This window comes from Bos indicus, chromosome 3, assembly GCF_029378745.1.
Source record: "Bos indicus isolate NIAB-ARS_2022 breed Sahiwal x Tharparkar chromosome 3, NIAB-ARS_B.indTharparkar_mat_pri_1.0, whole genome shotgun sequence".
Taxonomy (NCBI): domain Eukaryota; kingdom Metazoa; phylum Chordata; class Mammalia; order Artiodactyla; family Bovidae; genus Bos; species Bos indicus.
The window spans coordinates 99,824,996-99,851,689 of record NC_091762.1 but is presented as its reverse complement, the minus strand read 5'-3'; the positions used below and the strand labels follow the sequence as shown (position 1 = coordinate 99,851,689).

At 50.7% G+C, this 26,694-nt stretch overlaps 2 protein-coding genes across 4 annotated transcripts in view; both read right to left on the bottom strand.

Moving 5' to 3' along the window:
* Nucleotides 1-1,008: 1,008 nt before the first annotated feature.
* On the bottom strand, nucleotides 1,009-7,651 carry KNCN (kinocilin). The gene is made up of 4 exons (XM_019958424.2): nucleotides 4,914-7,651; nucleotides 3,805-3,873; nucleotides 3,066-3,140; nucleotides 1,009-1,088 (listed from the first exon to the last, which is right to left on the bottom strand). Exons 1-4 carry the CDS (start codon nucleotides 5,062-5,064, stop codon nucleotides 1,009-1,011), a joined length of 375 nt encoding a protein of 124 aa, XP_019813983.1. The 5' UTR covers nucleotides 5,065-7,651.
* Nucleotides 7,652-11,503: 3,852 nt separating this feature from the next.
* The window catches only part of MKNK1 (MAPK interacting serine/threonine kinase 1), a 45,871-nt gene continuing 30,680 nt past the window's right edge, over nucleotides 11,504-26,694 (bottom strand). For 2 of the 3 annotated variants that reach the window (XM_019957535.2, XM_019957536.2), the window contains 6 exons: nucleotides 22,363-22,418; nucleotides 17,910-18,005; nucleotides 16,216-16,410; nucleotides 15,397-15,561; nucleotides 14,156-14,199; nucleotides 11,504-12,825 (listed from right to left, as the gene is read on the bottom strand). In XM_019957535.2, the coding sequence (XP_019813094.2) occupies nucleotides 12,576-12,825; nucleotides 14,156-14,199; nucleotides 15,397-15,561; nucleotides 16,216-16,410; nucleotides 17,910-18,005; nucleotides 22,363-22,418 (806 nt within the window). In that variant the 3' untranslated portion in view covers nucleotides 11,504-12,575. The remainder of the gene's footprint in view (nucleotides 12,826-14,155; nucleotides 14,200-15,396; nucleotides 15,562-16,215; nucleotides 16,411-17,909; nucleotides 18,006-22,362; nucleotides 22,419-26,694) is intronic. The other variant, XM_019957537.2, reaches the window with a different exon arrangement.

The window sequence follows — 26,694 nt, the reverse complement described above, 5'->3', positions numbered from 1 at the left end:
CGAGCATTTACTGTCTACGCTTATGCTAACTGGAAAAGGGCAATAGGCAGTAGGTTTAAACAAAATTAGTAATTGTTTTGTGAAAAAGGAGATTTCAACCTGTCTGGAGAGTGTTGAGAGAGGGAGACAGAGGCTGGTGGAAAAGGACGTGGAGGGCATTGTGGTTGAGGGACACTTGGAAGGGGGTCTTCAGAGGTGGAGGTTTGATAGGCAGAGAGGCACGAGTAGGGGACATCCAGAACACGGGCCAGGGCTTGGCAGCGCCAGGGCTTGGCAGCGCCAGGGCTCGGATGCGTTTAGGTTGCTCAGGAGCAGTGAGAGGGTAGGGAGGAGAGGAAGGCTTGGAGGTCTTATCTGCAGTCTGATCTTGAAAAGCCTTAAACAGTGGAGTCAGACCCCAGGAGTCTCAGCACAGGGGTCAGCTCAGGAGCCGCCTCCTCCTGAAAGCCTCCCGGCCTTGCCTCCTGGGCTCCTGTCAAGGCAGTGGCCACTTCGTTTTTCCAAGCTCTGCCCCTTGTCTGGTTCACTGCTGCTCGGGGCCTGTCCCTGAGGAGTGGTTCAGAGCTTCTGATATTCAGAAGAGTCTGGTCCGGCCCCTCCATCCAGCCAGTGAATTCTTGAGGCCCAGGGCCAGGCCTTCGGGGCTGAGGGCTCAAAACCCGGCTGTGGTTCCCGAGGGCTTGTAGCTCACTTCCCTGGCCAGGCTGGAGCAAGGGACTGGGGCATCACTGGGCCCCACATTCCAGAGAAGCCAGTCAGGAGATCAGAAAGGGAAGAAAGCTGAGCTGCCGTCCAGAGAGAAGATCCAGGTCAAGAGCCTTCTGAAACTAGAGACACCTTGGTCCCAGCCCCGCCCATCACAGGAATCCATTTCCAATGGCTTTTGCGGATGCAGGTCTGGCGTCTCCAGGAGCTGGTTCTTCTCAGGTTCAGATCCAGGCAGGCTCTGAGACTGGGGGAGCAGGGGGAAGAGCGCACAGGGCAGGGGGCAACCCCTCAGCCCCTGCCTCAGCCCTCCCCAGTCCCCCGGCCCCCAGCCTTCAGCTTCTCCAGGGTTCTGCTCACGGTGGACAGGCTGCTACGGGCTCCTGTGGGAGAGACCAGGACAGGGCGGCTGAGTGGACAGATTCTGGGTCAGAGCCTCCCAGAGGGACCTGGGGTCAGAGGGGATAGAATGGGGAGGGAGGGAGTCTTGGAGGGCAGCCTGGTTTAAAGAGACATGGATGGTCAGAGTAGCCCTTCAACAGGACAGTAACATGGTGTGGGAGTTAGAGGCAGGACTGGGGGCTGACGGCCTAGTTTCTGGCCCCACCACTTCCCAACTGAGTCTCATAACCTCCCTAGGTCTCAGTCAGTTCAGTTCAGTTGCTCAGTCATGTCAGACTCTTTGCGACCCCATGGACTGCAGCACACCAGGCTTCTCTGTCCATCACCAACTCCCGGAGCTTGCTCAAACTCATGGCCATCGAGTCAGTGATGCCATCCAGCAATCTCATCCTCTGTTGTCCCCTTCTCCTCCTGCCTTCAATCTTTCCCAGCATCAGGGTCTTTTCCAATGAGTCAGTTCTTTGCATCAGGTGGCCAAAGGATTAGAGTTTCAGCTTCAACATCAGTCCTTCCAATATTCAGGACTGAATATTCAGGACTGATTTCCTTTAGGATGGACTGGTTTGATCTTCTTGCAGTCCAAGGGATTATCAAGAGTTTTCTCCAAAACCACAGTTCAAAAGTATCAATTCTTCGGCACTCAGCTTTCTTTATAGTTCAACTCTCACATCCATACATGACTACTGGAAAAACCATAGCTTTGACTAGACAGACCTTTGTCAGCAAAGTAATGTCTTTGGCTTTTTAATATGCTGTCTAGGTTGGTCATAACTTTTCTTCCAAGGAGTAAGTGTCTTTTAAGTTCATGGCTGCAGTCACCATCTGCAGTGATTTTGGAGGCCCCCCAAATAAAGTCTCTCATTATTTCCATTGTTTTACAATCTATTTGCCATGAAGTGATGGGACTGAGTGCATGATCTTAGTTTTTTGAATGTTGAGTTTTAAGCCAACTTTTTCACTCTCCTCTTTCCCTTTCATCAAGAGGCTCTTTAGTTCTTCTTCACTTTCTGCCATAAGGGTGGTGTCATCTCCTATCTGAGGTATTGATATTTCTCCCAGCAGTCTTGATTCCAGTTTGTGCTTCCTCCAGCCCAGCGTTTCTCATGATGTACTCTTCATAGAAGTTAAATAAGCAGAGTGACAACATACAGCCTTGATGTACTCCTTTTACAATTTGGAACCATACTGTTGTTCCATGTCCAGTTCTAACTGTTGCTTCTTGACCTGCATACAGATATCTCAGGAGGCAGGTAAGGTGGTCTGGTATTCCCATTTCTTTAAGAGTTTTCCACAGTTTGTTATGATCCACACAGTCAAAGTCTTTGGCATAGTCAATAAAGCAGAAGTAAATGTTTTTGTGGAACTTTCTTACTTTTTCAATGGTCCAACAGATGTTGGCAATTTGGGCCTCAGTTGCCCCATTGTATAAAGTGGGGCTAATTATAGGACCTGCCTCATATGGCTGTTCTGAGAATGAAACAAATCAACATATGGAAAGTGCCTGGAACAGCGTCTGGGATGGAACCTTTTGCTGAGTACTCAGCATCCTACCATGGGTGGCAGACACTGGGGGCGGGGGCACCTTTGAGAAACTCTTGCCCTGGAATTTCCCAGTGTGGCGGGATGGAGGAGGAAGGAGATGCCCAGTTTAGGGTACCAGCTCTGAGAGTTGGATTCCACTATGGGAGAGGAGAGTGAGAAGATAACTGGGCATTGGGCTGGGGGAGGGAGGGCAGTGTGGTGCTGTACTGGGCCTGACAGAGAAATCTTGGGGACCAGAGGGGCTGAGCTCGCTGGGAGCAAGAAGCGTTTTGACTAAGCTCGTGGAAGAACTATGCAACACTTCTGCCTCCCTGTGATTGGAGAAGCCCTCTTTGCACTTCCATCATGGTGGCTTCTCTGGGCTGTGTACCCAGAGGGGAAGATGGAAGGTAGACTCTGGAATTTCTGGAACTTACCCTCTTTATTTCCATTGATGCTGGATCTTCCCTCCCCATGGTCTGCCCCTGGCTGGGGGTGGATTCTCAGGCTCCCTGTAGGATGAGAGCACCACAAGCCCTGTGGTTACTAAGCCATTCTCAAATCAAGTCCAGCTACAGGAAGGGAAGTCCTTCCAGTTGTCTACTCCCCATCCTGGCTGCTGTCTTTGCTCCACTACTTCCTTTACGTCTCCCACATGATCTGCGCAGATTTGGGGAGGGGAACAAAGGTGGAAGAAATGGGCCCTTGAAGGAGAAGACAGCAGATATTTAAGGAGGTGAGGGTCCTAGGAAGAACTGGGGATGAATGTGTAGGGCTGACGAAGATGGGAGCACCTATGTGGGGAGCTGAGATGAGGTGAGGAGCTATTTAGGGTCCTGAGGTCTCAAGGGAGCTAGAGGGTCTTCATGGAAGCTCAGGGATGAAATAGGGTTATCTGGAGGCCTCGGAGGCTTTGGGGAAGAAGAAGAACTTATCAGGGGACATGGGGGTTCTAGGTGTTCTGAGCCGGTTCAGGGACTTAGTGGAAGGCTGGAGTCTGTGTGCAGTCACGACAATGCCTACACAACATACACACACATACACAGCATCTCTAACACACGCAGCCAGTACAGTCACTCATGTGGGCTTGGCTGTACTGCACAGTGGGCTGCAGACTCACACACAGAGGGTCTCACGCAGTTCTTGGAGGAGGTGGGGGTCGGGGAGAGGACTCACCTATCGTGGGCAGGATGTGGTCCAGGTTGAACCGAGACTTCAGGAAAGGGTAGGCCAAGATGAGGAGCCCTAAGAAGAGAGACACGGAGGGGTTTCATGGTGAGGAGGGAGCCTGTTTAGGCGAGCTGTGTGAAGCTGGGGCTGGGCTCTGGGTGTGAATGGGAGCAGCGTGAGTGAGCAGGGTTGGGACTGTGGGTGTGTGAATGTAGCCTGGGAGTGTGTGCACCAGTGGGGGGCATTCCCCAACACCCAGACCCAGGAGGGGGTGGGGAGCGGTGCCTTTGGGGGAAGGGGTTACTGGCTGTGAAGGCCTAGGCTCCTGGCTCCACCCTGCCCAGGCGATGGCAGGTTGGTTTCTTCCTTCCTCTGCAGCTGGAAATGGGCCCATTGGCACCCCCCAGCTCTGGTTCCCCACCCTCCCCTAGGGCTCCCAAGGGCAGGACCGGAGGCTCCTCAGTGAGCTGGGGAGGGGGTCGCGGAAGAATGGGTCCTACTCTGTCACTCCCCAAGGTTTTGGCCCCTGGCCTGAGTTCATAGGTGCAGATGCCAGAGCCCACTGACCTGGTGCTTCTGGTTCTGCCCGGGGATGTGGGATGTACCTAGCACCACTGTGGGGATATCAGTGGGCCTGGCTCGGACAGACAGATGCCTGGATAGACAGATCTGCTATGGCAACATTCCAGGAAAGAAAAGGAAACCCTTTGTCTGAGCTGGATCCTGTCAGGGCTCAAGGAGGGTCCCACAGAGACCTCTGTCCTTCTCTACCCACCCCCTACCAACTCATCCGGAACAAGCTTATGAGTCCTAACACTAACTCAAGAGCTCAGGGCTTGGGACTTGGGAACCGGAGCAGGAGTGGCTCGAGAGCAGTGTTCACCAGCTTCTGCTCCACGCCTCCTCACCCCTGCAGTGTGCCGTGGGAATCTCACCCCAGCCTCCCTCTCCCTCCCTGTACCCTTGATGGCTGCCTTGCTCACACCTCCAACTTCTATCCTCCCCAACTGATTCCTGATGACCCAGCTCTTCCCTCCATTTCTTGTTCACCTGGCTGTGGTCCCCTCACCCCACCCCCCGCCCCAGGTCCCTCTCTGAGCCCAGCACCTTCTTACCGAGACCAGCAGCGCCAATAAAGATCCCGCCCACGGCAGCTGCAGCTTTGGAGATGGAGACGCCGATGATGATGCTGCCCGCCACGAGGCCGAGGGCCACGCAGGCCAGCTGCAGGCAGCGGAAGTCTCTGCTGCTGATGGGGATGTCCATGCAGGCCTGCCTAGGGCACTGCCTCCACCAGCAGAGCCTGTCCTGAAACAGCTCTGGAGGTCTCGGTTCTCTTGGGTGTCTCCTTGCTGGAGCTTCACCTGCAGGAAGAGAGTCTCTGGGCAGTAAGATTCTGGACTGCTAACCTTTGGGTTTATCTGCAACCCTATCCCACCACAGTCTCAGGGTCCCCACCTTGAGTGAGGATCTCTCCCAGGTCACCCCAACTTACTATTCCTCCCCTATAGGCTCCTGAAGCTGGAAGCCAGTCTCAGGATTCCTGCCTGACCACATCAGGCCTTGGCTGCCAGAGCTCTGGAGAGCTGGGCCTGCACCCTGGGGGTTCCCCTGCCAGCCTTCTCTCTGGAGAGCTCAGCCTGAGCTCCCCTGCCCAGGACATCCTGCCCCAGGTCCCTGGAGCCTGATCGGCTGCCAGTGAGCTTCAGCCTATTAAAGTTTAAAGCAATGGTTGCAAGGGGGAGGGGGTCCAGAGGACCAGGCTTCCTCAGAGATGTAGGCAGCAGGAGGTGCTGAGTTATTCATGAGGTTGCAATGTGAGTTGCTGCCGACAGGCCCATGAGGGAAGTCAGCCCAGGTTCCACTGTGGGTCCTGGAAGGGGCCGGATGAGTCGGTGGCTTCATATGGGGCTCGGCAGCCAGAGATGTGAGGACTCCTGGCCACATGCTCAGGACCCACTCTGCTGCTCCTTTGATTGGAGGTGAACCCAAGGCCCCTGCTTGGGGTCCTGGAGACGAAGACCTGGAAGGAGACCTGGATGAGGCTCAAGAGACAGACAGGAACAGCGACAGGGCCAGGAGGAGGTGAGGGGGTCCTTCCATGTCCACTCTGTACCCCCACCTTGGCCCTCTCTGGGCCCCAGGCAGGGTGAGGATGGTCTCTTCTCTTCAAGTAGGTTCCCGTTTAGTTGCAGAGGGCTGAGAAGGGGAGCCCCTCCAGCTCCCCTTGGGGTCCTTGGTGGGGAGGCTAACAGGAAGGAGCAGTGGTGGGGGCAGGGTGGGAGAAGGGGTTGGCAGGGGCCGGGTTATCAGCAGCTGGGATCTGGAGATTGGCATGAGGCTGGCGCCTCCTGACCTCCAGGCCGAGCTCTGTCCAGCCTGTCTGACCTACTTTCAGGATCCACCAAGTGAAGATCAGGCAGCGGTAACCCACCCCAGCCTGGCCCAGCCCTGTCCGGTACCCTGGGCCAGCCCTCAGCACTAGCTGCATTCTCTGGCCCTTTATGGATCACCACAGTTCCCGGGGTCCCATCACCAGCCCCAGTGGCCTCTCTTTAGATCGCCTGTCTCTCCCCTCCATGTCTACCACCTGACATAGCCTGGCTATGGTAGGAAACCCTCTGGCTTCCTCCTGCCTCCACAGCCCCTGGCTGCCTTCTCCTCTGTGGCCCTTCTGCTGAATGTATGCATGGCTCCTGCCGCCTGGAGACCCCTCATCCTGCAGGACCCTGCTTGGGCAGCCCCAGCTCTGAGGAGCCATTCCTGATGGCAGCTGGGTGGTCACGTCACCATCAGTGTGGGCTACCTGTCCCTATTCTCTGCCTCTTCTGTAGACTGTGAGCCCCTTAAGGGTAGGTTCAGGGACTGAGCGCCATCGAATGGCTAGAGGGCACCTGCAGTGGGCTTCCGGACACAAGGACATTGCTCAGGGTGGTCTCAGACCTGCACAACCATCTTGGATTGATCGCGGGCACCATGGGAGCTCTGTCTTTAACTGGAGGCTTTCCTGGTGGGGATAGAAGCCTGGGAAGACCAAGGACATCTGACTGAGCTTCAGCTGAGGGAAGGGCCCGCCAGGAAGCTGGAGTGAGACCTAGCAGGGCAGGTGTGAACTCAAAGGTGTGGAGAAAGGAGGGTTGACCACAGAACAGCAAGGGGACCCTGAGCCATGTTCCTGGCCCTCGTTTGGGGAAGCCCCTGGGGGTGGGCATCTCCAGCCACAGCTGCAGCTGCCAGCATCCCCTCTGCCTCTCACCAGGATGAGGTCTGATTACTCTTCTAATTAGGCATCAAATGACAGCCCTGTCTCTGTCACACGTAACTGATCCCCCACTGACTAGTTTTAGAAAGAGCTATCAAAATAATTGTCCATGGAAATGTGTTCCTGAGACATCAAGCTCTGGGAACCTGAGCACCCCCTACAATGCCCTTGGCCTCCATTAAGTGTTTTCATAACTCTGGCTGGGCGAGGCCTGTCCAGCTCTTCTCCTGTCGTCAGGCTGAGGGTGATGAGTGCACGCCATCAGTAAGACAGCGCTCTGGTTCCACGTCTCTGAGGTGGGAGCCTCCCACTGTGGGCCTCGCCTTGCTCATCTGGTGAATGGGGATGGGGATGGCAGGGGAGTCGGGGGTGCCTGTGCATTGCGATTTTCTGATTCCAGAACACTCTAATCTATAAAAACTGGAGACAAGTTCTAAATTAGAGATTTTCTTTGACACTGTAAATCCCTCTGGGCAGAGAGGCAGAGCAGAGACTGTGGAGGAGAGACACATAGAGCCATCCTCAGCGAAAAGATCACAGAACCTCCCAGCTCCTCTCCAGAACAGATGGGGACACCGAGACAGGGGGAGGTGGATGGACAGCCCAAGTCCACGATGGATTCTGGCGTCCAGCTTCCCCGCTCAGTTGGGAAGGGGGCCAGCACATCTCTAAATTGTCTTCTCTGAGGTGGGACGAATTGGCAACCCCACCATCAATGGGAGACATTGTGTTCAGAAGACTCAGCCAAGTCCTGCCTGGTTCCCTCGTGACAGGAGTGTCACTAAAGGCCACTGCAAAAGTGTGACATCTCCTCTTCTATTTATTCACACTGTTCATGGGGTTCTCAAGGCAAGAATGCTGAAATGGTTTGCCATTCCCTTCTCCAGGACTGATTACAAATGGAGAGATGGGAGACTTGCTAATTTTTTCCTGCAGCAATTTTGGCCATACCAGCTCTGAAAAAGCAAATGTATGCTTGCCCTTGGGTGATGCACTTGCTGTCACAGGTAAATGAGATGGAAGCCCAAGGCTCTAGAGCCTGACCACCCCACATTTCCTCACCCCCAAGCTCAGAACTGCCCCCCACCCCCCGAGCCTGGGTCCTCCAGGCCCCTGGATCCAGAGTGTGGCTGGGCCTTGGGTTACCAGTGAATTCTGTCAGAAAATCTCTTTTTCTCAAGGGGAGGGTTGGAGGGGGCCTGCCTGTGCTCTTTCCTTCCCAGAAGCATGAAGTCCAAGAGTGGCACGGGATGGGGAGGAAGGGTGGGTGAAAGATGTCAGCTTGGTTTAGTTCTGTTTGTTTTCCTTGAGGGCTAAGGACCCTGGAAAGGAGTGTGATTAATTCACTGATCCCCTGGGGGATGGGCAGCTTTCCCAGACTGTTCAGAAGCTGAAGTCGGGGAAGCGGCTTCCAAGGCAACTGCTACCATGGCAACAAGTGCCAACCGTTGGGGGGGGGACCTTGCTTCTCACTGCTCCCCTCAGACCTCAGCAGCTGGAGCAGCTGGCATGGGACCAAGGCACCGCTGATCACTGAGCTGGATCTGGCAAGGGGCAGTCAGCCAGGAGGGAGGAGGGGCCCTCAGAGCTCAGGAAGGTGGACCCTCAGAGGGAGAAAGACTCCAGCACTGTCCCCGACCCCCCCCATGGAGCTCAGACAGGAGTGCTCAGGGTCCTTGAGAATCAGGACGGGCTGGGGCTGAGGCCTGCCAGCCTGAGTCTGGGGCATTGCCACCCTCCTCTAAGGGCAGCCAGTGCATGAACATAGAGCTGGGACACTGGCTGCCACAGTTCCAGGTTCCAGAGCCTCACTTAGCATGTCTGCCTTGCCCCAGCACAGCCAGGCACAGGGCCTGGTCCCCAGAAAGGGCAGGAGACTTCCCAAGGTCACCAGTGAAATGACAAAGGAAGGACTAGAACCCAGGGCCCCTGGCCCCCAACCTGGCTCTTCCCCTGGCGTAGCAGCTGCCCTTTGGGGACAGGGACCCTGGCTCAGAGGGGCAGAGCAGAGTGTCAGCAGGAGAATCCCACAAAGGGCCAGAGGTCAGTCCCATGTGGAAAGCCCAGACCCATCTCACCCACACAAGAAGCTTTTCTCATCTTCATCACTGGGGTCCAGTTGAGCAATTCTGGCCCAGGAGACCATTAATAACTACAACTATTACAGCTAACAGGCTTCCCTGGTGCTGCTGCTGCTACTGCTGCTAAGTCACTTCAGTCGTGTCCGACTCTGTGTGACCCCATAGACATCAGCCCACCAGGCTCTCCTGCCCCTGGGATTCTCCAGGCAAGAACACTGGAGTGGGTTGCCATTTCCTTCTCCAATGCATGGAAGTGAAAAAGTGCAAGTGAAGTCTCTCAGTCATGTCCGACTCTTAGCGACCCCATGGACTGCAGCCTACCAGGCTCCTCCATCCATGGGATTTTCCAGGCAAGAGTACTGGAGTGGAGTGCCATTGCCTTCTCCCTCCCTGGTGGCTCAGAGGTAAAGAATCTGCCTGCCAATGCAGGAGATGTGGGTTCAATCCCTGCACTGGGAAAATCCCCTGGAGAAGGGAAATGGCAACCCACTCCAGTATTCCTGCCTGAAAAATCCATGGAGGAGGAGCCTGGTGGGCTACAATCCATGAGGTTGCAAAAGAGTTGAACACGACTTAGCAACTAAACAACAACAATCACAGCTAATATTTATGGAGCACTTACTATGTGTGCTTGTAACTGCTCTAAATACTTCACATTTATTAATTTGTAACTTCACAACAGCACCATGAGATAAGCATTAGCTTCCTCAGTTTCTTTCTGGTTTAAGGAACTGAGACCCTTGGAGAATTAAGTAACTTGCCCAAGGCCAGTAAGTGAAACAGCTGGGATTTGAACCCAGGCAGCACAGCTCTGGGAATCAGGTCTCTGTGGGAAAAATTCCACTTCACCTTCCTAGCTCTACAGCTGTGGGCAAGCTGGGTTTTTTTTTTTTTTCCTTGCTCTGCTTGGTTTTTCATGTTAAGTGCCATAAAATAGCACTGTAACTCATATGACTGCTGAGAATTAAATGAGATGCCTGTGAGCTTCTCAGAAAGTACTCAGTAAGCGCATGAGAATGACAGCAAAACCGAAGTAGGCACAGTGGTTGGGAGAGCAGAGCCATGGACAAGAGAGATCTTGCCAGGTGCACCCAGTGAGTAGGATGGGGGACTACTTGGTCCAGGAAGCTCCCATAAGTCACACCCTGCTGGGCCAACCTGGAGGACTGACCAGAGTGGGGTTGGAGTCTAGAGACAAGACTCACACCCTGGTTCCCAGTCTCCAGGGACAGGGAGACTTAGGGTCAAAAGGCTCAGAGTCTGTAGGCCTGTTTATCCAGCCCATCCCACGTTGCGTAGATGAAGGGATGCAAGGATGGCAAGGGTTCCTGCAAAGAAATGACCATCATCAGAAAGTACATCCTCGTCACCACGGACGGTTCACAGTGCACAACAGCTGGCAGCCTGGCCCATGACTCGCCCCCACAGCAAAGAGCCCTGCACCCCGTCTCGGCTTCCAGCTCTCCCAGGGAGAAGAGCTAGCAGCAGAGCCCAGTTGACTGCCCTGACACTCGGACCTCCCTCTGCCACCTCCTTGGGAATTTCTTTTTTGAAAATTTGTACCTTTAAATATTAAAAAAAAATTTTTTTTAATTATTTGGCTGGATCAGTTTTTCATTGCATCATGCAGACCTTTTGTTGTGGCACATGGACTCGCTAGCTGTGGCACATGGTCAGGAGCACCTGGGCTCAGAAGTTGTGGCAGGTAGGCTTGGTTGCTCTTCAGCATGTGGGATCTTAATTCTCCGACTAGGGATCAAATTCACATCCTCCTTGGGAATTTCTAAAAGCCCTTCCCAAACAGCCCTCTGAGTCTGGTTCTGAGGATTACTAGGGCAATGGGCACAGAAGCCCTCTGCTAGACAAACACATGGATGGAGGTGCCATTTTTCTTTGTTGCCAACTCTGGGAGGACAAACACAGTCCTGGACACACAATGGAGCCTCGAGGAAGTCTCAGTGCTGCTTCAGACAGGGGACTCTGCTCTGCTTGGGTGGGTGGGCTGGGCTGGGGACAGGGTACACCTGTCGAAGTGCTCTTTGAGGTTAGCTTGCATGAAGGCTGCTGACACAGCCTCTTCCACCTCATGGGAGATCCTAAAAGGCAGAGGCTGCTTCCTACTTCTCTCTGGGTCCTGGCACAGAGTAAGAGATTGACAGATGGTAGGTGAATTTCATTTCCTCACTTAAAAAAGAGAAGCAATGATCTCTCCTTCACCTTGTGTCATGGATCCAATGAACTGCTGTATTTAGACGTCTTGACAAGGGGCACTCCACCCCCTCGGCTAGACTCAGCCCCTCTCCAGAAGGTCTGTCTCCTTTTCAGGACTGCAGGTGAAGAAAGGACCACCAGGAAGACACCAGAATTGAAAACAGTTTTATTAAAATAAGTGCAATGTGTTCTTGCACCGTATAAACATGACATATGCAAATCAATTTTCTTGGGTAACTAAGCAGCTCAGCTATCTGATGCTGGATATGCCTCTGTGCTCACCAGCAGCGGACACCACATGGCTCCAACCAGGGTGGCTGGGCAGCCTCCAAACTCACACCACATCAGGCACAGAGCTCCTCACTGCCCCAGACCTGCACTGCCCTCCGCAACAAGCCCGAGGGAGGAAGCAGCAAACTGGTCTCTAAGTCACTCATTGTCTGAACAGCTTAAAACCAGTTAAGAGTAACAGAAATAGCTGATTAAGATCTTCCAAATGCATGGACATTCAGGAGAGAAGGGTGAATGCCAAGAGCTCTGGAAAGTCCATGGGCTCATAGTGGGAGTTAAAAGTCTCATCTCTGCTGGAAGAGTGTGGTTAAAAACAAACAAACAAAAAACCCCGCATCTTTAAAAACAAAATAATACTGACTTTAGCAGCAACCCCAAACAAGGATGATGATAAATGAGGGACACATTTCGGTCACAGCAAAGAAAGATTATGTGCTTCTCTGCGCCATCGACTGGAAGACTGATCTGGCTTCCTGAATTGAGGGGACGGCTTCGCTTAGCCATGGGGGAGGACATCCGGAGGACACAGGAAGGTGGAAGGACCGCCAGAGCGGGTGACAGTGCGGTGAGAGGGAAGAGCCTCTGTCAATGGACGCTTCTCAAGGCTGGCTCCCTGAAGGCCGCAGCCCCAGCCCTACAGCTGCCTGGCGGTGAGAGTGGGCTGGATCCTCCATCCACGGGTGGGTGAGCAGGTGGGTAGGAGCCCAGTGAAGAGACGTCCCTGCCGCAGGCCATTATGCAAAGTGACAAGTGATTGCTTTCCTTTTCAAAGACGACCCTCCCCCACTTTGGAAAAAGCTTTTTCCATGAGGACTCTGGGGACAGGAGGATGAGAGCCTTCATGGAGGAAAAGGCCTGGACGGAGCTGCACAGCAGGCCTCTCATAGGTTTCCAGGGTGGCAGGGCCTGGCAGGCCTGGGGCCCAGAGTGGGTCAGGGCGCTGGTGTTGTGGGTGTCGGGCTAGGTGGCGCATCTCCACTGCGACCTGCCTGGGCCAGCGCCCTCCGTCGGGCCAGGCGAGACTTGGAGGGAGGGGAGAGCTTCACAGAGCAGAGGCCCTCAGCCAGCACCTCGGACTCCTCGGCCAGCTTGTTCTGCTCGTTCTCCTCGTGCTGAGACAGCTGGCGGTTAAGGGCGATGGCCTCAGCCGCAAAGAGCGTCAGGTCCATTGTGCTGCTATTCCTGCAGGGATGGGGGAGAGGAGTACGGAACAGAGGGAGGCAGGGTTCAGCGGGGTCCGCTGGCCAGCTCCCCTACACCTGCCCCAGCTGCTGCGGTTCTGTGCTCCCACTGGACTTTTCCGAGCTGGCACAGGTTGCTCTTCCCAAAGAGATTCTTGCATGGGTTTGGAATCTGACTCACTGGGACTAGAGAGGCTTTGAGCCTCAAGGACAGTCTCTGGACTTAAGAGCTGGGACAAACGCTCCCTTCTATCCAGAGCCCCCTCTTCTGAGCTCTCAGGGCTCTGCACACAGCTCCATCAGAGGAAGGGCCACGGCACATGAAACTCACCCACATACATCCCTCTCCGTCAGGATAGGGGGTTCCAAGAGCAGGGGCTATGCCTTTATGTCTGAGTCCCAGAACCTGGCTCTGGGTTTGCTGAATCAGTATTCTAAGGTGGACCTGAGGTTTGGAGCCTCAAAGATTCTTGATGCAGCTCTACAGAGTCAGGGAGGAACCCAAGTTGGACTCAAATGATTTGTGACTATAAAGTGAAAGACTTCCCTGTTTAGTTCTGAGAAACTGGCCAGGAGGTTGGCTCCCAGAGTCTTTAGCCCTGGCTCTTGAGAAATAGGGAGTGCTCACTGGGAACACGATCTGGTGTTAAAAGGCACTAGTGTCAAACGGATCTGGTTCAAAGTCTCACTCCCTAGGCTACTGGGTGTATGCGTGTGTGCTCAGTCATGTCTGACTCTTTGCAGCCCTATGGACTGCACCCTTAAGTTAACTTCTATTCTTCAGTTTTCTCATCTATAAAATGGGAGCAATAGGAACATCCCTCTTTTAAACTTATTGTAAAGCTTATGGGATACAACACATGCAAAGCCCTTAGTACAAAACCTGGTGGGTGGTATTTCTTATACAGTGGCTGTTATTATTGTCTGTCTAGTAGTGTATATGACTCTTGGTCCCTCTGCCTTACAGGGCCCTGGATTTCTGCTACTTTTAACAACCCCCTGCAGTAGAAGGAAACCTTGGTGTGTTTTGGCCTGTAAATAGTGATTTCCAGTTACGAATCATGAGGATCCACAAAACAGGTTTTTCTTCTGCAAACAGCCTAGGGAGGGATATTAAAGATATTGGGGCAGGGCAAACCAGGTGGAAGAGAAGAGAGGGAGCAGATTTACTGTAGAGGGAGACAAGGAAGAGAAGCGGGAAGAGGGAGGCCAGACATCTGAGCTCAGAGATGGGCTCCACGTCCCCCACCTTGGCCCCAGCATGGCTGAGAGCTTGAAGGAAAAGTTAAAGCCAAATGAAGAAGGGAGTTGAGTGTGACAGGAGCATTTACCTCTGGAGGACTTGCGGCGTGGGGAGTCCCCTTTCTGGAGCTTGCTAGAACGGGAAGGACAGATGTGTGGGTAAGCACTGCCTCCTCTTTCAAGTGCGGCCCCTACCCAAGCCAGCAGAGGGGGCAGCTTACTAGAGCTTCGGGCCCAGCACAGGGACTTGCCCAGGCATGCAGGCAGAGTCAGACCTTCCAAGGAGACAGCAAGCAAGGTACAGCACCCAACCCAGCTGCCTCTGCATGGAGAGCCCTCTCTCTCTCTCTCCCTGGTGAAGTCCTAATCACCCTCTGAGACCCCAGCTCCAGGTCACATCCCCGTGAGGCATTCACCTTGTCCTACTGCCCCCCAACCCCTGTCCCAAGCAGAGGTGGGTCTTTGTCCTGTGGTGCCCTGAGCACTTTAGATAAGCATCTGCCATCCTATCCTCATGTCCCCTTGGTTCCCTCTCCCCATCAGAGCATGAAGACAGGACCCTGGTCCTGCTCCTCCCACTACTGCCAGAGCGTGTCATGTGGCAGATGCTCAGTATAGACAGCAGCTCTTGGGTGGCTGGGAATTAGCCACTTGGAGACCCATGGATTGGGTCCCCACTTGTAACTGGGGCTGGCAACCAGCCCCAGGGTCAAGGGCCTGGCAGACCAACGAGACAGTAAGATCACAGGAGGTCTGGCAGACCCCTTGGAGGGACAGGGTCTGCTATCATGATTAACTGAGGAGGATGCTTAACAATGTTTTCGAGTGAAAACTTGGATCCTTCCTTGGGGAAAACAGCAGCATGTGCCTCTCAGGAAAGCTGCAGCCAGACCCCAGCACCAGGAGGAGAAGTTATGAGCCCCAAGTGCAGCTGCACAGCAAGCAGGGTGGCTAGGCCCTGCTTTTGCACACTCTCAGGTAGTGGCACTTCTGTGTAAGTGGCGGTGCTCCCAGCCAGGCTGCTCCCTGGGCTGTGTGCCTCTGCCAAGGGTGGGAAGCATGTGGTGAATCTCCTAGAGGCTTCTGTCCATTCCAGAGACACATGGGTCACCTAGGGGCTTAGTGTGTGGTCAAGGTTAGGTCCAAGTCAGTGATATCTGTAAGGGGTCAGCATGGGGTGAGGTCAGAGGTCAGTTCAGTTCTCTATGCACAGGGGATGAAGCTGCCATCCGACTCCCCTCAGCTGAGGTCAGCCACCAGGATGTGAGAGCTTCCTCATGGTTTCGCTGCAGGCCTGAAGAGGTGGATGCACTCTCCCTGGGTAACTCACCCCCTGCACCCATGGGTGCTGAAGAACTTGGGCAGCGCTCAGTCTCTGCTTCGCATCTCGGACCAGGAGCTTGGAGATGAGGTCTTTGGCCTCGTTGGAGATGTGAGCCCAGTCCTTGTCAGGAAACTCATACTTGCCTTTCTGGATGCTCTCAAACAGCTTGTTCTAGGTAAAGAAGATTCCTCTTGAGGCCATAGCAGCCAGGGAGTGGGCAGGGTGTACCTGTCATGGTCTGATCATACGGATCCAATCGCTCTCAGCTGCAGGTGCAGCTGGTGGCCCGGGTAATTCCCGCCAGGGCTCCTTCCCCAGCCCCTCCCCTCCCCTGAATTGTCAAACTGCACAGAACACGCTGGGTGGGTGCGATGGCTATACTACTTGGGCGGCCGGGTGGGCGGCTAGTGAGGAACGAGCAACCAGAGAATAGCGCCCAGTTCCTCAGCCCTCCGTCCAGATCCCTGGGCTCCTCTCCCCCCACCATCATCCTTATCCATCCTCCTCCTCCCTCAACATATGCAGCTGTTACAAACCTCCTGTCTTCAATCGTCTTGTTCCTTCTACTTGCATCTTGTGCCTCTCCTCCCCTGGGGCCAGACTCTGCCCCTAAGACTCACTCAGCTCAGGAGTGATCTTCTCTAACAACCTCCCCTGAACTGCTCAGTGGCTAAGGGCCTGATTATCTCCATCTCACCTGATGGCTGCCCTTGGCCAGAGAGGGACAGGGCACGATCCACCTGCTTCCGGATCAGGCACAAGCACCGAGCCCTGTCCTGCTTGGCCTCCCACAACCCCTGACCCCGCAGCAGGCCCTGGGCTCACCTGGCACACTGTGCAGACCTCTCCCCGGTCCCAGCCACAGTCAGCCCCACAGTGACCCACAAAGGGCGGGTAGCCGCTCAGCATGATGTAGAGGACCACGCCCAGGCTCCACAGGTCACAGCGCTTGTCGTAAAAAGTGGCCTCGTCCGTGAAGACCTCCACCACCTCGGGGGCCATGTACTCTGCAGAGCCGCACTGTGGGGGCCAGACATGGGGAAGGGGGAATGGCAGAGAAGAGATGGGCTCAGTCCAGGGAGAGGACTGTGATGGGACTTGAGCGAGAGGATGGAGTTGCAGAGGAAGAAGCTGTCAGGAAAGTCAGCCAGAGAGCTTGCTAGGTGCCACCAAGGCACTTAGAAAAGCTGGGTCACTGGACATTTGACACCTGAGTCCTAGCATTCTCTATGATCCACAGCCCGGTTAGTTCCAGGTCACCCCTATGATCTTCTCAGGTCCTTCTGCAATATGCAGAGACCCTTGGTCAAGAAGCTCCAGGCATCTCTCCCTGCACTGGCTCTCCGCACACAGTCACACAGTGAGCAGGTACTGCCATGTCCCGGGAGCATAGCTCTCAGAAGACGGCCAATTCCATAAAGCAAGGATTTCTTCAAGTGAAGTCCTGCCAAACCTCCCTGCTAGCTTTGAGCATTCTGTAAGAATTTAGAATTAAGACACCATCAAAGCTAGGAGAGCTCTTAGAACAAAGCCAATCTCCTCAGGTCTCCCATTTACGGAGGTGAAACCAAGGACTAGAATGGGACGGGGGTTTGTTCAATACATCAGTAGCAAACTAGGACAAGAAACCAGGATTCCTTCCTCCCAACCTTGCACAGAAAGCTGCTGATAAAAACAAAATAAATTCCTTTTACTCCCCTCTTCATTATTGCAGGCTCACTGGGAGACAACCCTCCTCCCAACTCCCAACATACAAAACTAATTTGGTGGGAAGATGGTGAGTGCAGAAAGGACATTTTCTTTGTTATTGGCAATTAGAGTTAATGACTTTGAAAACAGGGTACCTCAGTGTGGTAGAAGCTAATACAGAAACATCTCTAATAATGTTGCTTAGGATGAGACACGGGCATATTTAATCACAAGTCTTAAAAAAACATTATAAGGAAAACTCACTTATGAAGCATGCAGATCTCAAAAGAACTATATAATAATTAGAGTATAGCCAGTATGTACAAGACATGTCTGAGGAAGAAATAGCTTCCAGCAGCCCATCTGGGGAGGAAATGGGAAGTGAGAGAAGCAACAGGATAACTTGGCCAGGCTTACGTGCAGAGAGTCAGTTCTCACCACACCACAGAGACATTCCTCATCCTCACCACAAAGTGGATGTGCCCCAACTCTGTGGTGGGAATGGGAGCTGTCCACACGCCATGAGCAAAAGGGTGGGCCTGGGAGTAGTGCCTGTCACCTGGGACAGGGGTCAGGACTCAGCCAGTTCTTATAGATACAACTTGTCTCCTCATTAGCAGTGCACCCATCCCAAACTAAAAGCTCCAATGTCCGTTTCATTGAGTAGGGGAGGGGTGGGGGATTGGGGGTGGTTATCAAGACAAGAAGTCAGGCTAAGCAACTTAGGTAGCAGTAGATACACTTGGTTTCCCTTCCCCAGCCCTCAGTCTGTCTCCAGAGCTTTGGGGACAGGAGCTCAGGAGAGGGCACAGGTGCCCGGCCATACATACTGGAGTAGTCAGCTCTGGTGTGGTTATGGGGGTGCAGGAGTTGTTCAATTTCACCCCACTGCCCAAGTCAAAGTCACAGATCTTCACTGGAGACACCTGAGAAGGAGAGCAGGAAGCAAAGTTACAAACAGGAGCAACCAAAGAGCATGAGGAGACAGCATGTGTGGGTACAGTCATGCGGCCGCCACACTGGAGCCCAGCTTTACCTGCGGTCATTTTCCCCTCCTTGAGTGAACTAGAGATCACCTGAGCGTCTGTCCTAAGGTGTCCTCTTCCCCGTGCTCTTTCCTTATTTCCTGACTAGGGGAAAATGTGTGTACCACCTGGGGTCAGACTGTTGTGGACTTGCTAGAAGACAGGAGCAAACCTATGGACTTCCTGCCAACAGTGCAGGCTGCAACTCAGAAGTTAAGAGAACTTAGTATGTATCCCCTAAGTATGAACTATCCCTTGTAGCTCATTCACTGCAGGGCAAAGGAGTTTTGCACAAAACCCTTGACCACTTCAGGTGGCTTGGGGTGACTGACCAGGTTTTGCTTGCTTGGGGCTTTGTTGATTTAAGCATTGAAAGTTCTATGTTCCAGGAAATCCCTCAGGCTAGGAGGGCTGGTCACTCTGGGCAGCAGCAATGTAGCAGCCCAGCTCCCCTAGACTGGACACTGCACCTCAGACGGCAAACGGCACAGATCATCTCTGCAGCCACGTGAGGCCGCTGTGCACACACAGGGTGTGGGAATGGTCTGCGAGGTGGAAGCAGCACAGTGGGTGAGTCAAAGTGCCAGTCCTCACTCACTATTTGCCTGCTATGCCTTCTTCCCTCCCTTCCTTGGCTCTCCCTTATAGTCTACCCTTCCCCTTTTCCTTTTCACTTAGTTTCTCTTGTGGTTAAAATACTGGGTTGGCCACGAAGTTCATTTAACCCAAATGAACTTCGTGGCCAACCCAATATATATAATATAAATTTTAACTATTTTTAAGTTTACAATTCAGTAGCATTAATTATACTCATACTGTTGTGCAACCATTACCAGTGTCTTTCCAAAACCCTCACATCACTTCAAACTGAAACTCTGTATACATTAAGCAATAAATTATTCCCCCTCTCTCCAGCCTTAGTAACATCTAACCTACTTTCTGTCTCTATGAATTTGCCTATTCCAGATATTTCATTAAATGGAATCACACAAAATTTGTCCTTTTGTGTCCAGATGGTTCATCCAAGTGGTAGCATGTGTCAGAATATCATTCCGTTTTATAGGTGAACAATATTCCAATTGTATGGATGTACCACATTTTGTTCACCCATTCATCTGTTGATGGGCACTTGGATTGTTTCCAGCTCTGGCTATTGTGATTAGTGCTGCTATGAACACTGGTGTTCAAGTCTCTGTTTTCAACCCTTTTAGGTATATACACAGGTGTGAAATTGCTGAGTGTTACGGTAATGCTATGCTTAGCTTTTTGAAGAACTGCCAAACTTTTTCACAGTGGTTGCACCATTTTACACTCTCACCAGCAATGGGCAAGAGTTCCAATTTCCCTACATACTCATCAAAATCAGGTAAGGCTTTATGGGGGTCCTTGCTGCAGCAAGGGGGAGCAAAAACAAGCAACAAATTCTCCTGTTTACTCACCCCCAGGGGCATGGTGAGCTTGTTCCCTAACGGGGTGAAGGTAGGGGTGTGTCCAGGAGTCAGGCAGGAGAGGTGGCTTAAGTGGTTTTGTTTACCTCTTAGGTGGCATCTCATCAACACTTTTTATTTTCTGTTTTCTGTATTATAACCATCCTAGTAGATGTGAGGTGGTATCTCACTGTGGTTTTGATTTGCATTTTCCTGATGACTAAGGGTTAGAAGAAGCACAAGCTGGAATCAAGATTGCTGGGAGAAATATCAATAGCCTCAGATATGCAGATGACACCACCCTTATGGCAGAAAGTGAAGAGGAACTAAAAAGCCTCTTGATGAAAGTGAAAGAGGAGAGTGAAAAAGTTGGCTTAAAGCTCAACATTCAGAAAATGAAGATCATGGCATCTGGTCCCATCACTTCCTGGGAAATAGATGGGGAAACAGTGGAAACAGTGTCAGTCTTTATTTTTTTGGGCTCCAAAATCACTGCAGATGGTGACTGCAGCCATGAAATTAAAAGACACTTACTCCTTGGAAGGACAGTTATGACCAACCTAGATAACATACTGAAAAGCAGAGATGTTACTTTGCCAACAAAGGTCCGTCTAGTCAAGGCTATGGTTTTTCCAGTGGTCATGAATGGATGTGAGAGTTGGACTGTGAAGAAAGCTGAGCGCCAAAAATTGATGCTTTTGAACTGTGCTGTTGGAGAAGACTCTTGAGAGTCCTTTGGACTGCAAGGAGATCCAACCAGTCCATCCTAAAGGAGATCAGGCCTGGGTGTTCATTGGAAGGACTGATGCTGAAGCTGAAACTCCAATACTTTGGCCACCTGATGCGAAGAGCTGACTCACTGGAAAAGACCCTGATGCTGGGAGGGATTGGGGGCAGGAGGAGAAGGGGACGACAGAGGATGAGATGGCTGGATGGCATCACTGACTCGATGGACATGAATTTGAGTGAACTTTGGGAGTTGGTGATGGACAGGGAGGCCTGGTGTGCTGCGATTCACGGGGTTGCAAAGAGTCGGACACAACTGAGTGACTGAACTGAACTGATGACTAAGGATGTTGAACATCTTTTCTTACTGGCCATTTGTATACCTCCTTTGGAGAAATGTCTTTTCAAGTTCTTTGCTCATTTTTTAATTACATTGTCTTTTTGATGTTGAGTTTTAGAAGTTCTTTACATATTTTGGATATTAAATCCTTATCAGATATGTGATTTGCAATATTTTCTCCCATTTGTGGGTTGCTTTTTCACTTTCTTGATGATGTCATTTGACACTTAGTCTCTTTTAATTTTCATTTTTCAACCATAAAAAGGGGCAACAAACCTGTGTTATGAAGATCAAATGAAACAAAGGATACGAAAGTACACTGTAAATCAGAGGTGCTATGACAGAGTGGTTCAGAGCACCAGTGGAGTCCGGGATCAGACTACCTTAGCTTTAATCTCTGAAAGTGTTAGTTGCTTAGTCATGTCTGACTCTTTGTGACCCCACAGACTGTAGCCCACTAGGCTTCTCTGTTCATTGAATTTTCCAGGCAAGAATATTGGAGTGGGTTGCCATTCTCTTCTCCAAGTTTTAATTTCTGCTACTTATCAACTGAGTGACTTTGGGCAATTTCTTACTCTATCTAAACTTTAGTTTCCTCATCTCCATAAAATGAAAATAATAGTATCTACCTCATGAGATTTTATAAAAACTAGGTGAAATAAGTGTAAGTGCCTGGCGCAATGTAAGTACTCAAAAAATGTTAAACATAATTATTAATATTAACCATAATTATAATCATGATAAATTATAGTTTTATGCCAGAGCAATGGACAGGAAGCCACAAGCTCTTATTTGAGTGAATTTATTTCTATCTCCCACAAAAGCATTCTAGTAGCAGGCTGATTCACATGTTCCCTCACAGTCATTCCTTATTTATGAGCTCTCTCCGAATCCATTCCAAGACACGTGTATCGTGAATATGTACATGTATACACACAGAGCGAGGAATGTGGGCCATCAAAATAACCCATGCTTAAACTCTCCTAACAAAGAATCTGTCAAATTCACATATGCTTATGGAAATGCAAACACTTCCATTTAGTAACAGCTTAAGATAAAGATTAAAATAGGTTGCATTTGGGGACTTCCTTGGTGGTCCAGTGGTTAAGAATCTGCCTGCAAATGAACATGGGTTCAATCCCTGGTCCAGAAACTAAGATCCCATATGCAGTGGGGCAACTAAGCCCACACACAGCAAACCACCAAGGCCGTGAGCCAGCACAGCCAAAAATAGGTAAATAAATCCAATAGCTTAAAAAGAATAGGTTGCATTTGTTCAACACCAAGTATAAATGTCTTCTTTTTAATGGGTACCTTTGGAAATAAAAATGGAAGCAGAAACCCTTTTTAAGAACTTGCTTCCTAACTATAGCTTGTAGTGGTAGACGATAGCAGGCATACATTCTGTAACATAAACGTCATTCACAAGCCGAGATTTGCTTGATGTAAGATCGAATTGTTGTTTGACTCACATCTACTGCTCTAAACGTAGGTGCAGTGGACTAGAAAACAATCACTGTGTTCAGGTCTCATACATTTTACAGATTCTTAGGTTTACGGCAACTTGCTCATAAAGAACACAGAAGGGCCCAGGACTAGCCCTGCCTGGGACGTAGAAACACTACATATTAGGATAAGACTCTCACGTGTCTGTAACAGTCAGTTCAACTGAGGCTGAGAGAGCCGCTGATGATTTACACTGAAAGTAAGGATGGCTTCCCTGCGTCTGTGTCAACTGTGACACCCCAAATCAGGCCCCAGGTACCTTTTCTGGAGATTCACACAGTATATTTTCTGGCTTCAGATCACGATGAGCAATGCCTGAAATGACAAAGAACAAAGAAATGGTTAACATATACACACAATTATCAAACATTCCACACACAATTAATTTTTTCCAAATGCTGTTGTTCGCAGATTAATTCCCAATTATGGTACATTAAAAAATCAACGAGCTACAGGAGTCAGAAATAACCAGAGACACAAACAGAAAGCCCAGTTGATTCTGCAAGTTCTTCTGAAGCAGAAGCTTTAGAAGTCTGGCAGGGATAAGAAGGGCTAAATGAATCCCAGCTAGCCCACCTCTCAGCACTGCACTGCCAACCCTGAGTAAGCAGCCTAACACGAACCAGAGCAAAGAGCCCCCCAAACAGCCCTGCTTGGAACAGCAGTGAAGAAATAATTAGTGTCTTGTTTAAGAGCATCTCAGGGGGCTGGAACTACTTTACCTCATTTCTTATTGTGTGGCCAACTTAAAAAAAAAAAGATTCCTTCAGTAGGACTCCCTGAATATTCAGAGGATTGAGAGTTAGTTAACAAATCTCCCAAAGCTTGTCTGACTCCCTTCTTACTTGCTCTGCATGTAGAAGACAGTCCTATCAGAAGGTGAGCAAGGACTGCTCTGGCCCAAGGGTGCTGTTCTTAAGAACCTCCCCCGTATTTTGGGCTTCCCTGGTGGCTCAGTGGAAAGAATCTGCCTGCCCCCACTCCAGTACTCTTGCCGGAAATTCCCATGGACGGAGGAGCCTGGTGGGCTCGAGTCCATGGGGTCGCTAGGAGTTGGGCCCGACTGAGCAACTTCACTTTCACTTTTCACTTTCATGCATTGGAGAAGGAAATGGCAACCCACTCTGGTGTTCTTGCCTGGAGAATCCCAGGGACGGGGGAGCCTGGTGGGCTGCCATCTATGGGGTTGCACAGAGTCGGACACGACTGAAGCGACTTAGCAGCAGCAGCAGCCAATACAGCAGACATGGGTTCAATCCCTGGATTGGGAAGATCTCCCCTGGAGAGGAAACAACAACCCACTCCAGTATTCCTGCCTGAATAAGACCGTGGACAAAGGAGCCTGGCGGGCTAGTCCCCATGGGGTCAAAAAGGAGTAGGATGCGACTTAGGGACTAAACAACAACAATCCCTGCATTTTGGTTAGACCTCCTTGAAGGAGACTACAGGTAGCAGCTTACACGAGGCATTAAAAGCTGCTGACTTGGCCAACAAGGCATCTGAGGGTAAACCATATTCTAACCAAAGACACTGACAAAGACTCATGGCCATGGTATTTTAGTGGTGGACTAAGAAATCTCCCATTCCTTTTTCCTCCTGCAGAGTATATGGTGCAAAGATAGAAGAGCCGTACAATAGAGTAAAAGTCCAACAGCTACTGCTTGGAAGTACTGGGAAGCAGCAGAGGATGCATGGAATAATGGAGAACAGCAGACTCTGCTTCACTATACCTCCCTTGCTGATCAACTTCGCCGGCAGCCCTCTGGCTCACTGGCAGGAGGAAGAGGTCCAGCCCACCGGACGCTCTTCACTAGGGAGGAAGAACCTAAGCTCCAGCAGGCTGAGTAACTTCATCAGTCACCTAATTGAATGAGAACCCAGAGCAACTCAGTCCAGGCTGCACAAATTGAGCCAGGCTGCAGCTTGCTGCACTAAAAGTGAAAGATATTTTCCATTACAGCAAGTGCTCCCACAGAAGGATCACAAGCCACACATGGAGCCTTACTCTTCAAATAGATGCCTGTGGCCCCGTCATCCCCCGGCCTGAGAACTAAGAGTCAGGCGATAATAATGGGCCTGCCTTGGTGAGCACACCGGCCATCGAGCTGCTTCAGTTCATTTCCCAGAGGTTGAGCTGCACTGTGTCCAGTATTTAACAGTATGGAACTTGTTTCAGGCTGACCCATTCTAGCCCAATTCATCTTTCAGGTGTGAAGTTATTTAGAAAACAGCCAAGTTCAGCTGCAAATCGTTTTTCATCCCCTCCAACTTCTAGTCACATGGGCAGCTGGCCATCTAGATGTTAACCAGCTCACTTCAGAACTCCTAAGACACCACCAGCCTCTGGTCCCTGTAGTGCATTCTGGTGAAAATAAATAAATAAATAAGAAATAAAATCACCTTTACCCCCCTCCAAGGTATGGATCTTGTAAAAAGCGTGACCCAGTTTTGCAATCTACCGAGGCTGCTTGGAGAGCAGTTGTAAATCTCTGTCAGGCAGGTGTTACGTACATGCATCCCAGCTTTCAGAAACAGAACTACTGCTATTCATCATGTTGTGCAAAGTACGGATGCCCCCTTCTAGGAATTTTCATCCCATGTGCAAGTCAGGCCCCTAGCGTGGGCATGGAGCAGTTTCCTCAGGCCCCAGAGGAAGTGAGGTGGATCAGTGAGCCTCCCCTCCTGCACACGCCTCACCAGCTGCACTGTATCACTGGCACAAAGCAGGATGCAGGAGCACCATGGCTGCAAGTGGACCTAAGCACTGCTGACCAACGAGCCTGGCCACTGTCACAGAAGTGAAAGGAGCAGAACTAAACCTCAAAGTATGCGCTCCACCCCCACCCCCAGAAGGCAGGATACTTTTCTTTAAGGAATTAGTATAAAGAGGAAAAATGCTGCCTGCCTGGTGGGGGTGGAGGGTAGAGGAAATATTTTTGAAGAACTACTGTGTGCCAAAAAAGCAAAATGGCTGTCTGGGGAGGCCTTACAAATAGCTGTGAAAAGAAGAGAAGCGAAAAGCAAAGGAGAAAAGGAAAGATATAAGCATCTGAATGCAGAGTTCCAAAAAACAGCAAGGAGAGACAAGAAAGCCTTCCTCAGTGATCAGTGCAAAGAAATAGAGGAAAACAACAGAATGGGAAAGACTAGAGATCTCTTCAAGAAAAGTAGAGATACCAAGGGAACATTTCATGCAAAGATGGGCTCCATAAAGGACAGAAATGGTATGGACCTAACAGAAGCAGAAGATATTAAGAAGAGGTGGCAAGAATACACCGAACTGTACAAAAAAGATCTTCACAACCCAGATAATCATGATGGTGTAATCACTCATCTAGAGCCAGACATCCTACAATGTGAAGTCAAGTGGGCCTTAGAAAGCATCACTACGAACAAAGCTAGTAGAGGTGATGGAATTCCAGTTGAGCTATTTCAAACCCTGAAAGATGATGCTGTGAAAGTTTTGCACTCAATATGCCAGCAAATTTGGAAAACTCAGCAGTGGCCACAGGACTGGAAAAGGTCAGTTTTCATTCCAATCCCAAAGAAAGGCAATGCCAAAGAATGCTCAAACTACCGCACAATTGCACTCATCTCACATGCTAGTAAAGTAATGCTCAAAATTCTCCAAGCCAGGCTTCAGCAATACATGAACTGTGAACTTCCTGATGTTCAAGCTGGTTTTAGAAAAGGCAGAGGAACCAGAGATCAAATTGCCAACATCTGCTGGATCATGGAAAAAGCAAGAGTTCCAGAAAAACATCTATTTCTGCTTTATTGACTATGCCAAAGCCTTTGACTGTGTAGATCACAATAAACTGTGGAAAATTCTGAAAGAGATGGGAATACCAGACCACCTGACCTGCCTCCTGAGAAATCTGTATGCAGGTCAGGAAGCAACAGTTAGAACTGGACATGGAACAACAGACTAGTTCCAAATAGGAAAAGGAGTATGTCAAGGCTGTATATTGTCACCCTGCTTATTTAACTTCTATGCAGAGTACATCATGAGAAACGCTGGGCTGGAAGAAACACAAGCTGGAATCAAGATTGCTGGGAGAAATATCAATAACCTCAGATATGCAGATGGCATCACCCTTATGGCAGAAAGTGAAGAGGAACTAAAAAGCCTCTTGATGAAAGTGAAAGAGGAGAGTGAAAAAGTTGGCTTAAAGCTCAACATTCAGAAAACGAAGATCATGGCATCCAGTCCCATCACTTCAGGGGAAATAGATGGGGAAACAGTGGAAACAGTGTCAGACTTTATTTTTTTGGGCTCCAAAATCACTGCAGATGGTGACTGCAGCCATGAAATTAAAAGACGCTTACTCCTTGGAAGCAAAGTTATGACCAACCTAGATAGCATATTCAAAAGCAGAGACATTACTTTGCCAACAAAGGTCCGTCTAATCAAGGCTATGGTTTTTCCTGTGGTCATGTATGGATGTGAGAGTTGGACTGTGAAGAAGGCTGAAGAATTGATGCTTTTGAAGTGTGGTGTTGGAGAAGACTCTTGAGAGTCCCTTGGACTGAAGGGAGATCCAACCAGTCCATTCTGAAGGAGATCAGCCCTGGGATTTCTTTGGAAGTA

What these genes read in the sequence shown, in the direction of transcription:
- KNCN (XM_019958424.2), bottom strand. Translation starts at nt 5,064, where the DNA reads ATGGACATCCCCATCAGCAGCAGAGACTTCCGCTGCCTGCAGCTGGCC. An exon ending in CCACATCCTGCCCACGATAG is followed by an intron (nt 3,141 to 3,804) that starts GTGAGTCCTCTC and finishes CTCATCCTACAG; the next exon opens with GGAGCCTGAGAATCCACCCC. An exon ending in CATCAATGGAAATAAAGAGG is followed by an intron (nt 1,089 to 3,065) that starts GTAAGTTCCAGA and finishes TCTCTCCCACAG; the next exon opens with GAGCCCGTAGCAGCCTGTCC.